At 43.9% G+C, this 14490-nt stretch overlaps 1 protein-coding gene across 1 annotated transcript in view; it reads left to right on the top strand.

Annotated features, from left to right (window-relative positions):
* Positions 1–37: 37 nt before the first annotated feature.
* Positions 38–14490, top strand: part of FAM161A (FAM161 centrosomal protein A) — a gene marked incomplete at both ends in the record, with an annotated part of 37380 nt that continues 22927 nt past the window's right edge. Inside the window, 3 exons of the mRNA XM_080711371.1 lie at positions 38–265; positions 10176–10408; positions 13135–14289. Coding sequence (XP_080567497.1) covers positions 38–265; positions 10176–10408; positions 13135–14289 — 1616 coding nt within the window. The remainder of the gene's footprint in view (positions 266–10175; positions 10409–13134; positions 14290–14490) is intronic.

Here is a 14490-nt window from a genome sequence, read left to right as displayed (position 1 = left end):
CGCCGGCCAGCGCGGGCGCTGGGCCTCGGAGCGGGAGATGGCCTCCGACCGCGAGGCGAGGATCGCGGCCTCCAGCTTCCACATGCCGGGAGGCGCCATCGACGCGGCGCTGGCCTCGGACTACGAGGAGGCCCTGGCGGCGATCTTGGAGGAGGAGGAGCAGGCGGCGCGGTCGGCGCAGGCGCCGGTACGCGGGGCCGAGCGGGCGCGGGCGCGGTCGGGCCGGAGCGCGGGCGTGCGGACTCCGCGCGGCTTCTCCCGCCCTGTAGAAACCGGCCTGGCGCGGCGGCGCGCAGCGCGTCCCGGTGCTCGGGAGGCTGGGACCGCAGGATCGCAGGTTCGAGGACCGCCGCTGCAGTTTAGCGAGCCCCTGTTTAAGACCTAAAATAAAAAGGGCTGGGAGTATAGCTCAGAGGGAGAATCCCCCTCCCCGCCGGTTCCACCCCCAAAAACAACAGCCACAAGGCAAAGCTGAGGTAGCCCGGCGTGGGGCGCACGCTTGGGAGGCTGATCCTGGAAGATCGCAGGTTCGCGGACATCCTTGGCAACTTTTGAGGCCCTCCGTAATTTAGTGAGGCTCTTATTTCAAGACGAATAAAAAATAGGGCTGGGATTGTATCTCGGAGGTAGAATGCCCCTGAGTTCAACCCCCAGTACCACAAAGAAAAAAAGAAAGAAAGAAACCGAGGCATTGAAAAGTTGTTTAACTAACGAGACTGGTTTTTTTTTTTTTTTCTTTTTTCTTTTCTTTTCTTGGTGGTACTGGGGTTCATGGAAACCCTTCTACCTCCGGACTACACTCCCAGACCTATTTTATACTTTTTTTTTTTTAAACACCTGCGCGATCCTCCTGTCGCCGCCTCCCAAGCGCGGGGATTACAAGCGTGCAGTGCGCTACCACACCCAGCTGAGACTGTTTTTTTAAAAAAAATTTAGGGAGCATTTTAATAACTATTTCTAGAGAGTGCAAGGTCCAGAACTTTACTCCCTACCCTCCAGCATGTGTCGAGAATGGATATTTTCTTTAATAATAATAGTAATAATAATAACAATAATAATTTTTTTGCAGTACTGGAGATTGAACCTAGGGGCATTCTACCCCCGAGCTACACCCCAGCCCTTTTACTTATTTTTTTTTGTGTGGTACTGAGGGTGGAACCCAGGGGTTTTTTGCTTTTCTACCTCTGGGCTATACTCCCAGACCCATTTTATATTTTATTTGGAAGCAGGGTCTCACTAAGTTGCTGAGAGCCTCACTAAGTAGCTGAGGCTGGCTTCAAACCTGTGCTATCAACCTGTCTCAGCCTCCCAATCGCCGAAATGACAAGTGTGCGCCACCTCGCCCAGCCTGCCCCCCCTTTCATTCTTTACTTGAAGCAGGTCTAAGTTTCAGGGGACCTCACCAAGTAGCAGAAGCTGGCTGCAAACCTGTGATCCTTGTGTCAGCCTCCCAAGTACTGGGATTACAAACATGTGCCTCTGTGCCTGGCTTTAATAATAATTGTTGTTATTATCATTATTATTTTAGTACTGGGAATTGAGTCCAGGGGCATTCTGCCTCTGAAGCTATACTCCCACCCAATTTTATTTTTTTATTTTGAAACAGATTCTCGCTAACTTGCTGAGACTATCCTGGAATTTGTGACCCTGTCTCAGCCTCTCAAGTATGGAGATTATAGACATCCGTTGTGCCCAGGCTTGCTTATTTAATTATATATTTATGTATTTATTTTTAACTTGAGGAAAATTAATCTACTCCATAGTGGATAACCCATAAAAAACTCAAGTAAATCAGCTGTGATGTCAAGTTTGTTTTATTATCACCTTAAGATCTTAGTCTTAGAGACGGGCATGGTGGCACACACTAGTAATCCCAGCATTCGGGAGGCTGAGACAGGAGGATTGCGGTTCGCGGACAGCCTTAGCTACTTAGTGAGGCCCTCTGCAACTCAGACCCTGTTTCAAAATAAAGAATAAAAAACAGGGCAGGGAGTGTAGCTCAGAGGTAGAATGCCTTTGGTTCCATCCCCAGTACTGGGGAAAAAAATCTTAGTCTTAGCAGATTTTTAATAGAGATGGGTGTTTAAAAACATCGAGTTAGCCGGGCGTGGTGGCGCACGCTTGTAAACCCCGCCCTTGGGAGGCTGAGACAGGAGGATCGCGCAGGTTCAAAGCCAGCCTCAGCTACTTAGTGAGGTTTTCAGCAACTTAATGAGACCCTGTTTCCAAATAAAATATAAAAATGGTCTGGGAGTATAGCCCAGAGGTAGAAAGCCTCTGGGTTCCACCCTTAGTACCACCACAAAAAAAAAAAAAAAAAAAACCATGGAGTTTAGTGAATAGAGACACACACACGTACACTTACACACTCACTCAGACAAGCAATATACTGAGACTCTAGTGTCTTCTAAAAGGGTTTTCAGGATGGATGGAGTGAGAGTGTTTTGTTTTGTTTTGTGTGGTACTGGGGATGGAACCCAGGGGCCTTCTACCTCCAGGCTACACTCCCAGACCTATTTTATATTTTATTTGGAAACAGGGTCTCACTAAGTTGCTGAAAGCCTCCCTAAGTAGCTGAGGTTGGCTTCGAACCTATGTGATCCTCCTGTCTCAGCCTCCCAAGTGCTGGTATTACAAGCATGTGCCACCATGCCTGGTGTGAGACAGTGTTTTTACAGATAAATAAAAAATAGGGCTGGGAGTGTAGTTCGGAGGTAGAATGCCTCTAGGTTCCATCCCCAGTACCACAAGGGAAAAAAAAAAAAAGATGGAAACCCTAGCCAGATGTGGTGGTGCAAGTTTGCAATCCCAGTATTTGGGAGGCTGAGACAGGAGGATTGTAGGTTCAAAGCCAGCCTCAGCAATTTAGTGAGGCTTTCAGCAACTTAGCAAGAACCTGTTTCCAAAGAAAAAAATAAAAGTGGGGGTGTACCCTGGAGGTAGAATGCCTCTGTATTCAATCTCTAGTACTAAAAAATACAGGGTTCAGCCGGGCGTGGTGGCGCAAGCTTGTAATCCCAGCATTTGGAAGGCTGAGACTGGAGGATTGCAGCTTGCAGACAGCCTCAGCTACTTAGTGAGGCCCTTTGCAACTCAGTGAGACCCTGTTTCAAAATAAAGGATAAAAAAAAATGGACAGGGGGTAAAGCTCAGAGATCAAATGCCTCTGGGTTCCATCCCCAGACCCCCCCCCCCCCACACACACACACAAATAGGGTTCAGAGGTAGAATCCCTCTTTCCCACACACACAAAGAGAAGATAGGTAACCTACTTAAATGAGTTGCTAACATGTAAGTCCATGTCTGGCAGGTGAGAAAGCAGCCATTAAGGAGTGGGGATGGGAAGTGAGCATTCCAGGCAGAGAGAACAGCACGTAAGAGCTAGGATCTGACAGGAAGTCTGCAGGACTAGAAAAGGAAGAGAGAAGAGGTTGGAGAGGTGAGCATGCTACTGTGCCCAAGGGCGATTCCATCTCTTATGATTTAAAAAAAAAAATCTGGCATGGTGGCACTAGCCTGCAATCCCAGTACTTGGGAAGTGAGACGAGGACAACAGGTTCATGGCAATTTAGTGAGACTCTCAGCAACTTAGTGAGACTGTTTCAAAATAAAAAAAGATTGGGAGTAGCTCAGAGCTGGAATGCCTCTGAGTTCAATCCCCAGTAACATACACACACAACCAGATGTTACATATGAGGCTTATAACAGGCTTCATAACATCTTTCCCCATAAGAAGGAAAGCTGAGTGCCTGCTCTTTCCCAAGTGTTAGCCGCTGTTTTGAAATTGTTATGTATTCTGTTCTGGGCTTTTAAAATCTCCTATTAAAGCCAGGCGTGGTGGCGCACGCTTGTAATCCCAGCATTTGGGAGGCTGAGACCAGAGGATCATGATTCGCAGCCAGCCTCAGCTACTTATTGAGGCCCTCTGCAACTCAGTGAGACCCAGTTTCAAAATAAAATTGGGCAGGGGGTGTAGCTCGGAGGTGAGATATCCCTGGGTTCCATCCCCAGACCTGCAAGAAAATAAAAAAATAAATAATAAATAAAATAAAATATCCTATGAATAGAAGTCGGGTTAAGCCTGGCGTGGTGGCACTGCTTGTAATCCTAGCACTTGAGAGGCTGAGACAAGAGGATCGCACAGGTTCAAAGTCAGCCTCAGCTAGTTAGGCTCTCAGCAACTTAGTGAGACCCTGTTTCCAAATAAAGTATAAAATAGGTCTGGGAGTATAGCCCAGAGGTAGAGAAGCCCCTGGGTTCCACCCCCAGTACCACAAAAAAAAAAAAAAAAAAAAAAAGGAAGAAGAAGCTGGGTGTGGTTGTGTGTGCTTGTAATCCCAATACTTGGGAGGCTGAAACAGGAGGATCATAGGTCCAAAGCCAGCCTCAGCAGCTTAGTGAGGCTCTCAGCAGCTTAATGAGGCTCTCAGCAACTTAGTGAGACCCTGTTTCCAAATAAAATATAAAATAGATCTGAGGGTACAGCCTAAAGGTAGAAGGCCCCTGGCTTTTTTATTTATTTATTTATTTATTTATTTATTTATTTATTGTACTGGGGGTAGAACTTGGGCATTCTACCTCTGAGCTACACCCTCAGCCCTCTTATTTATTTATTTATTTATTTATTTATTTATTTATTTATTTATTTTGTGGTACTGGAGGTGGAACCCAGGGACTTTTCAACCTCCAGGCTATACTCCCAGACCTATTTTATACTTTATTTGGAAACAGGGTCTAAGTTGCTGAGAGCCTCACTAAGCAGCTGAGGCTGGCTTCAAACCTGTGTGATCCTTCAGGCTCAACCTCCTAAACGCTGGGATTACAAGCGTGTGCCACAATGCCCAGCTAGGGCCCTTGGGTTTAGAAGGCCCCTGGTTCCATCCCCAGTACCACACACAGAAAGAAAGAAAGGAAGGAAGAATCTTGTAGATATGTTGTTTTACAACTTGCTTTTTCTCTTTTCATTTCCTGAGGTTTACCTATGTTAATACTGATAGATCTGCCTCATTCTTTACAAGCCCTTTCCAATGAAAATAATTAAATAAAAATTCTAGAATTACAGGGAAAACTTTATAGACTACATACTAATAATTCATTTCAAATCCTACTACTAATAAAGCAACAGGTGCTGGAAGGATTCATTATCTAAGTGGGTCAAGCCAGTCTCAGGGAGATTATCTTCTAATCCAGTGGCAGCTTTATAGCATTTCACTAAAAGGCCGACAATAAATGGAGAGGAAGAATATAGAATATTGCCCATGGCCTATGTTATTTGACTTACCAAAATGTTTTCTGAGTGGAGACAAAGAGGAAATTAAAATTGGAAGTAATTTCTTAGCCATTTATCTGCTTTAGGCAAAACAGGTGAGATTTGTTTATCTGAAAAGTTTTAAAGTGTTAGTATTAAGCTGAACATGGAACAGAGACTGTGCGATCCTCCTCCTTCTGCCTCCCAAGCGTGGGGATTACAAGCGTGCGCCACCACGCCCATCTGTTATTTATTTTGAAACAGGGTCTCACTCAGTTGTGGAGGCCCTAACTAAGCTGAGGCTGCGAACCTGCAATCCTCCTGTTTCAGCCTCCCAAGTACTGGGTACAGTGTGCACCACCACGCTGTGCTTTTATCTTTTTCAGATAGTTCTTCCAGTTCAAAATACATTTGATCTCAGCCAGGTGTGGTGGCACACACTTGTAATCCCAGCATTCAGGAGGCTGAGACCGGAGGATCACAGTTCCTGGACAGCCTCAGCTACTTAGTGAGGCTCTCTGCAACTCAGTGAGACCCTGTTTCAAATAAAGAATAAAAAATAGGGCAGGGGGTGTAGCATGGAGATAGAATGCCACTGGGTTTCATCCCCAGACCCTCAAAAAAAAATAATAATAATAATAACTAGGGCTGGGGTGTTGCTTGAAGGTAGAATGACCCTGGGTTCCATCCTCAGTACTGCAAATAATAATAAATAATAATAATAAATAATAATAATAATAATATAAATTTGATCTGCAGGGCATGGTAGCACACCTGTAATTCCAGTACTTGGGAGGCTGAGATAGGATTGTAGTACACAAGGCTAGTCTCAACAACTTAGAGGCTCAATAATTTAGCAAGACCCTGTTTCAAAATTTAAAAAAAAAGGGTTGAGAGTGTAGCTCAGAAGTAGAGTACTCCTGGGTTTAGTCCCTGATACCAAAATATAAATAAAATAAATTTGATCCTTTTTATAAATGATTGAGATAAGACCTTTTTTTTAAGAGATGTTCTGAAAGAATGAATGAGAAAACATGGATGCTTTTTCCTAAAAAGAGTTTCTTTGGGATAACATCCCTATTTTGGTTTTTTTTTTTTTTTGTTGTTGTTGTTGTTGTTGTTTGGTGGTACTGAGGGTGGAACCCAGAGGCTTTCTACCTCTGGGCTATACTCCCAGACCTTTTTCATATTTTATTTGGAAACAGGGTCTAAGTTGCTGAGAGCCTCACTAAGTAGCTGAGGCTGGCTTCGAACCTGTGTGATCCTGTTTCAGCCTCCCAAGTGCAGGGATTACAAGCATGCGCCACCACGCCCGGTAACATCCCTATTTTAAATACAGTTTGTAGAACATTTTATTGAGTATTAATGCTTCCTTAATATTCAATAGAAGCCGGGTGTGGTGGCTCATGCTTATAATCCTAGCACTTGGGAGGTTGAGACAGGAGGATCGCAGTTTCAAAGCCAGCCTCAGCTCTTAGTGAGGCTCTCAGCAACTTAGACCCTGTTTCCAAATAAAGTATAAAAAATAGCTCTGGGAAGCCGGGCGTGGTATCGCATGCATGGTTCGTGGATAGCCTCAACTACTTAGGCCCTCTGCAACTCAGTGAGACCCTGTTTCAAAATGAATAAAAAATTGGGCAGGGTGTGTAGCTCAGACGTCAAATGCCTCTGGGTTCCATCCCCAGAACAGCAAAATAAATAAATAAATAAATAAATAAATAAATAAATAAATAAATAAATAGAATGAGCACAGCTCTTTATAGCAGCCAGTATTTCTCCCCATTAATTTGTAAGGGAATAGCCATTGTCTTTCTTGGTGGAAGTTGTACTTGTTTGAGTATACATTCACTTGTTCAGCAAGTGTTTATTGAGTATTTGTCATTGGCCAGGTAGTTTTCCTTACACTAGGAACACAGACGACATAAAGCAGACAAATCCCCGCCCCTGTAAAGCTTGCTTTCTGGCCGGGCAGGCATACAGTGCTCAATTCAGCAAGCAGACCTAGACTGCCAGCTGGTGGTTGAGCACTGGGGAAATCCAGCGCAGGAGGGGGCAGGTGGGATGGGGAGGAGTCCAGAGGCTGCGTGAGGAGGGGCTTCGCGGGAAGGCCACGGAGTTCTACCTCCAGTGCCAAAAAACAAAAACAAAAAACACTGCATCTAAGCCAGGCAGTACTTGGGAGGGTGAGACAGGAGGATTACAGATTTGTGACAAAAAAAAAAAAAGACCTTGTTTGAGAATAAAACAAAATAAAAATAAGGGTGGGCGTATACTTCAGAGATAGAACATACCTGGGCTCAATACTCAGTACTACAAAAAATAAATGAAAATACTACATCTATACCTATTATTTGTAACCGACTTTTAAAATTTTTCCTTTTTAGAAAGGCTAAACAGCCGGGTGTGGTGGTGCACGCTTGTAATCCCAGCATTTGGGAGGCTGAAACAGGAGGATTGTGATTCACGGATAGCCTCAGCTACTTAGTGAGGCCCTTTGCAACTCAGTGAGACCCTGTTTCAAAATAAAGAATAAAAAATAGGGCTGAGTATATAGCTCTGAAGTAAAATGCCCCTGGATTCCATCCCCAGTAACACACACACACACACACATACACACACACACACACAAAGAAAGGCTAAACAGATTTATTTTCTAGAATCATATCAAATTGAATCTGTAATTTTCTAAAACAAATATGTGTTTTTTACTTTGACTCTGTTCCAGACAGTAGGCTAAATTTGAAACTATGCTTATTTGAAACTATGCTTAGTATCATAAATAATTTCAATTTTTTGTGCAGTTCTGGAGATTGAACTCAGGGATATTCTACCTTTGAGCTACACCCCCAGCGCTATTTTATTTATTTATTTTTATTTTTGCAGTACTGGGGATTGAACCCAGCTTTCTGCTTCTAAAATACACCCCCAGTTCTATATTTTTTTTTTCTTTTGCAGTACTGGGGTTGGAACCCAGGGGTATTCTACCTCTGATCTACACCCCCAGCCCTATTTTTTATTTTTGAAACAGCATCTCACTAAGTAGTAGCTGAGGCTGTCAACAAACCATGATCCTACTGTCTCAGCCTCCCAAATGCTGGGATTACAAGCATGGGCCACCACCTCCAGCACCTATTTTTTATCTTTTTAGTTTGAAACGGGGTCTCAGTGAGTTTCAGAGGGCCTCAGTAAGTAGCTGGGGCTGTCCACAAACCCAGATCCTCCTGCAGACTCCCAAGTACTGGGATTACAAGCATGCCCCACCTTGCCCAGCTTCAACTCTTTCTTGGTTGGGAACATATTTATTTTTTATATTTTATTTGGAAACAGGGTCTCACTAAGTTGCTGAGAACCTTGCTAAGTAGTTGAGGCTGGCTTCGAACCTGTGTGATCCTCCTCTCTCAGCCTCCCAAGTGCTGGGATTACCAGCGTGTGCCACCATGCCCGGCTATTGGGAACATATTTAAAGTTTAATATCTGTAGAGGAAATGAGGCTTTATCTTCTTAGTTACTGCAGTTTAAAGAGCTGGGAGGTAGGTGAAAGCGTGGAGAAGTGCAGTTGGAGCCCTGTGGTGTAGCCTGCGGGTAGCCTGCCTGCAGCCACGCTCCTCCTCGTTCTGCGCTCACCGCTGGCGTTGCTGTCCGGGGACCCCTGCTCTTGTTGCCCACGGGAACGATTATTCTGAAAGACCTCTCCACCTCACCGATGTCCTCCTACTCCCTTCTGAGGTCGGGGCCCACCTGGCTCCTTGATGAGCCACTGAGAGCTCGGGCTGGCAGTGGGCTCTGCAGCGTGGCTCGCAGCAGGGGAACCGTGTTCCTTTCCATCTCAGTTAAAACTTGGCCCCAGGCTCCTTACAGGAACCCTTTATAAAGGGTGCTTGAGCTCTGTCCTACTCTAACGTGAATGTCATGAATTAGATACGTTTCGTTGGTTGATCTGGGAACCTAACCATATAATGAAATGGATTAAATGGCATTTGTTTTCTGGCAGTTTCATCTCATTCACTCTTGTTCTTTTTTTTTTTTTTTTTTTCCGTACTGGGTTTGAACCCAGGGGCATTCTACCTCCAAGCTACACCCCCAGTCCGTTTATTTTTTGTTTTGAAGTAGGGTCTCACTAGTTGCTGAGAATAACTATGTTGCTGGGACTGTCCTGGAACCTGTGCTGTTCTGGTCTCAGCCTCCCAGTACTGGGATTACAGACATACGCCACCATACCTGGCTCACTCTTGTTCTTAAATATTATGGAGCCAGGTGCAGTGGTCCACCCCTGTAATACTTGTGCTTGGGAGGCTGAGACAGAAAGATGGCCAGGTTTGAGGCCGGCTTCTGCAGCTTAGCAAAACAATCAGCAACTTAGTGAGACCCGGCTTCAAAGTTTAAAAGCTGAGCATGGTGGTGCATGCCTGTAATCCTAGTACTTGGGAGGCTGACAGGAGGATCAGAAGTTTTTCGCCACCCTCAGCTACTTAGTGAGGCTCTCTGCTGCTTAGACCCTGTTTCAAAAAAAAAAAAAAATTAAGAATAAAACATAGTTATCACACACAGAAAAAAAATACCATTATAGGAAAATGTAAATATCCCACAAGTAATTTATAGCCTAATTAGGTGGATCCTTTAAGAAGCAACATTTAGATCAGTGTCTACATAATTTTTCTTTTCTTTTTTTGGTGGTACTGGGGGTGAAACCCAGAGGCCTTCTACCTCTGGGCTATACTCCCAGACCTATTTTATATTTTTATTTGGAAACAGGGTCTCACTAGGTTGCTGAGAGCCTCACTCAGTAGCTGAGGCTGGCTTTGAACCTGTGCGATCCTCCTGTCTCAGCCTCCCAAGAGCGGGGATTACAAGCACGCGCCACCGCACCCGGCTGATAATTTGTCTTTAATTCCAAACACTATTAACAGGTTTTTTTCCCGCCCACCAGGCTGATTATTCCATCAACTTTTCTGAGGCGAATGAACATGAGAACTATGAGGACATTGTGAACTTTTCTGACATTTACCACTCTCATGAAGAGTATTTCAGGAAACTAGAAGAACTGAAGGCTGCCCACATAGAAACTATGGCAAAATTAGAAAAAATGTACCACAATAAATTAAATTTAAAAGAAGTCCAGCCAGTGATCATCAGGGAGAATGCTCCTAGTGTCTCATCCAGGTAAGCTTGTACTCAGTGTCAGTTATGGATGTAAAATAGAATGCAAGCTTAAAAGTAGGGGGCAAAATTATTTCAGAATATTTTCTCTTAAATACCCCTTTGTACTACTAAAAATGATCGAGGTGGGATTTATTTATTTGTGTGTGTGTGTGTGTGTGTGTGATACTGGGGATTGAACCTGGGGGCATTCTACCTCTGAGCTACATCCCCTACCCTATTCTCTATTTTTTATTTTGAAACAGGGTCTAAGTTGCAGAGGCCCCCACTAAGTAGCTGAGGCTGGCCGCACACCTGTGATCCTCCCGTTTCAACTTTCCAAGTACCAGGGTTACAAGTGTGTGCCACCATGCCTGGCTAAAGGTGCAATTTTACTCAAAGTAAAATGGTTTATCAGCTTACTAGGTGACCTTGCTTTGAGAGTCATCGATGGCCATTTGCTTTTTCTCTTGGACTCACCACTCGTGGACCTGCAGATATGTGTATGCACAACACACACACATGCATGCAGAGAACCTCCTCACTTCAGCTTTCTACCTCTAAATTACACCTATTTTTTTTTTCCAGTATTGGGGATGGAACCCAGGGACATTCTACCTCCCAGCTACACCCCAGCCCTATTTTTTTATTATTTTATTTTGAAACAGGGTCTCACTGAGTTACAAAGCCTCAGCTAAGTAGCTGAGGCTGTCCGTGAACTGAGATCCTCCGGTCTCCGCCTCCCAAATGCTGCACAAGCATGTGCCACCACACCAGGCTTAGGATTGGCATTTCTTAAAAAAATTAATTTTCCAGTGATGCTGGACTATCAATTTACATATTGAATTTCTCAGCAATAGCTAAGAAGGCCAGATAAAACATAGAAAACACATTCTTGAAAGGATTAGCTTGAAAAGACTAAAAGACTTTGAAAGGCCAGGATAAGTCAACTTTCCCTTTCATGTATTTGCAACTTTATTAGTAGTACAACCAGTGAGACTGAGGAGTAAGAATAAAAAAGCTGCTAGAAATAAAAAGATCTCTAGCAGGGCATGGTGGTGCTCACTTGTAATCCCAGTACTTGGGAGGCTGAGACAGGAGGATCACAGGTTCACAGCCAGCCTCAGCTACTTGATGAAGCTCATAACAATTTAGCAAGACCTTGTTTCCAAATAAATATAAAATAGGTCTGGTGGTGTAACCCAGAGGTAGAAGGCCCCTAGATTCTATTTAAAAAAAAAAAAAAAAAAAAGAAAGAAAGGAAGGAAGGAAGAAAGAAAGAGAAAGGAAAATTAGAAAATCTCAATAGATATTTTATAAATTCTACTTTTAGGAGAAAAGGAAAGAACTTTGAAAAAACTAGATATAAATATGTATCACAAAGCCATAGTTTAATAAAAGCAGTGTTTTACTAACACAAGCACCCAACAATAGACAACAGAATGAAATAGAAAGGCTAAGCCAACTGCCATGGTATATACCTGTAACCCCAGTACTTGGGAGGCTGAGACCGGAGGGTCGCAGATTTTGAGACCAGTGCACAGTAAAGCATAGCAAGATTTTATTTCAAAAGAAAAGAAAAGAAAATGCTGGACTATAGCTTAGAGGTAGAATACACTTGGATTAAATCCTCAGTACCACCACCACCAAAAAATGGAAAAATAAAGACTAGCCAAGAACCAAAAGTTACATTACCATGCAATTTAGCAGAGTGTTACAGAAATGGAGATAGAAGCAGTTGATCATGCCTAGGTGTTGGTAGGAGGATGCAGGAGAGAATTTTCTATAAAAATGTAACATCTAAGTTCAATCTTGAAGGAGGAATAAGAGGTACAGCGGATGCAGGAAGCAAGGAGTGGCCCTCTAGGCAGCAGAGACAATGTTTGCAAGGGCATGGTGGCCTGAGAAATGGTGTGTAGCCAGGCCAGGTGGTGCACACCTGGTCCCAGAACCCGGGAGGCTGAGACAGGAGGATCTAGGTTTGAGGACAGCCTCAGCAAGTAGTGATACTCTTCTCAACCTTGAGAGACCTTGTTTTCAAATAAAAATAAAATAGGACTGGGGCTATAGCTGAAGGTAGAGTGCCTCTGGATGAACTGCATGTGACTGGGCATTACAGAAGAGTGGGTACAGTGAGAGGTGAGACTGGAAGGTAAGCGGGGGCTGTGCAGTGTACAGTAGAATTTGCAGGCAAGAGAATTCATTGAAGAGTTTCAAGCAGGGAGTGATCAGATGTATGTTTTAATATGATGCCTCTGAAGCGGGCGTGGTGGCGCACGCTTGTAATCCCACCTTTCAGGAGGCTGAGACCGGAGGATCGCGGTTCGCGGACAGCCTCAGCTACTTAATGAAGCCCTCTGCAACCTAGTGAGACCCTGTTTCAAAATAAAGAATAAAAAATAGGGCAGGGGATGTAGCTCAGAGGTCAGTTGCCCCTGGGTTCCATCCCCAGACATAAACAAACAAACAAATAAATAAAATGATGACTCTGGGAAATATATGGAGAGTTAATAGAGATTAGATGCAAGGAGCCTTTGACGTCTCTGTTTTCTTCCTTGTAAATGAAGGAGGGAACTGATAATTTATAGGTGTCTCTCAGCTCTGTTTTAAATAAAAATAATTTTCACAAGCCCTATCTAGCTCCTCTCTTCTAGCTAATTATACCCTGATCTTAGAAGTTAATTATTTTATTTTAATGTTTACATTTGGTTGCATACAGTTGAAAGCATATCCTAATTATTCTTCCTTAGCTCTGTATCGGAAAAGAACTCCTATCACCCTGTGCCATTAATGATGTCGCTTTCGGAGCCTGACTTAGGCCGGTCTCCCTCCTTACATACTTCTTCCTCTGAAGAGGAGATTCCCAATCTAGAGAAAGAGTGCACCAGGAAAAACAAAATGATGAACTATGCCAAGGAGCTCATCAACAACATGTGGACCAACTTTTGCGTTAAAGATTATATTCAGTGTGAAGATTCTGAATTCCAAGCTGAAAAAAAGAAGAAGAAACCAAAAGAATGGGCGCCTGTGATTACAGTGCCTGTGCCTTTTCAAATGATGATTAGAGAGCAGAAGAAAAGAGAAGAGGCCATGAAATCGAAATCAGATATTGAAATGGTACGTAAACTTCTCAAAAAAGAAGAGGATTCAGAGTGTCAGAAGAAATTCCGAGCCAATCCTGTTCCTGCATATGTGTTTCTCCCCCTTTATCATGACATGGTCAAGCAAAAGGAGGAGCAGAGGAGGAATAGGAAGGAGAAAAGCAAAGAAGCCCTTTTGAATTCACAGAAGCCATTTCTGTTTATTGCAAGGGAGGAACAGAAGCAAGCAGCCCGGGAAAAACAGCTGAGAGACTTTTTTAAGCCTAAAAAGAAAAATCGATTTAAAGCCAGACCCATACCTCGGTCTATTTATGGTCCAACCAGTGGTGACAAATTAAAAGAAGACGACAGCTATAGAAACATTGGGATGCAGATAAGAGCCCAAGAACTTTTACAGAATTCACCCTGTAGGCCTTGTAAGCCAGCTTGCAGGTGTCTCAGGAACCTCAGGGGTCCTGAGCAGACTAGAAAGTCAAGGCGGAAACACAGGGCGAGGTGCCCGACTTCTGATGCTGAAGAGCTTCCTGAGAAGTTCAAGACGTGCTTCCCAGAACATAAGGGCCCACAGCTCTCAGCAGCCTGTAAACCATTCAACCTTCTTGCATCCTCAAGTGCATCTGCTAAAAGAGAGAAAATTTTGGCCGACATGAAGTTAGATGAAGAAGATTTGCAAGAAACCTGTTGGCCTTTTCAGATTCCGAGGCGTAAGTCACCAACCCGAAGTGCAAGTGCCAAGCCCCTGCCGTGTAACTGCAGCCCTCCAGCGCCCACGCTGTCTTCCAGAGGACGCGAGCAAGCCATCAGGTAAACAGCTAGAACTCAGCCCTGACTCGGTCACTAGGCTAGTGTACGTGGCCCTGTTGATTTTATGTTGGAATTGAGGATTCTAAGATATCTTACTATATAATACAGGACATTTTGCTAAAGCTGCTCTTCTAAGAAATGAAAGGTATTTTCTATTTTATGAATGTTTGATGATAGAAAAGGTAGTCAGCCTTGATTGGA

Source organism: Muscardinus avellanarius, assembly GCF_963383645.1.
Source record: "Muscardinus avellanarius genome assembly, chromosome: 15".
NCBI lineage: Eukaryota > Metazoa > Chordata > Mammalia > Rodentia > Gliridae > Muscardinus > Muscardinus avellanarius.
Note: the sequence above shows the minus strand (reverse complement) of the source record. Positions and strands in the feature narration are given on the sequence as shown.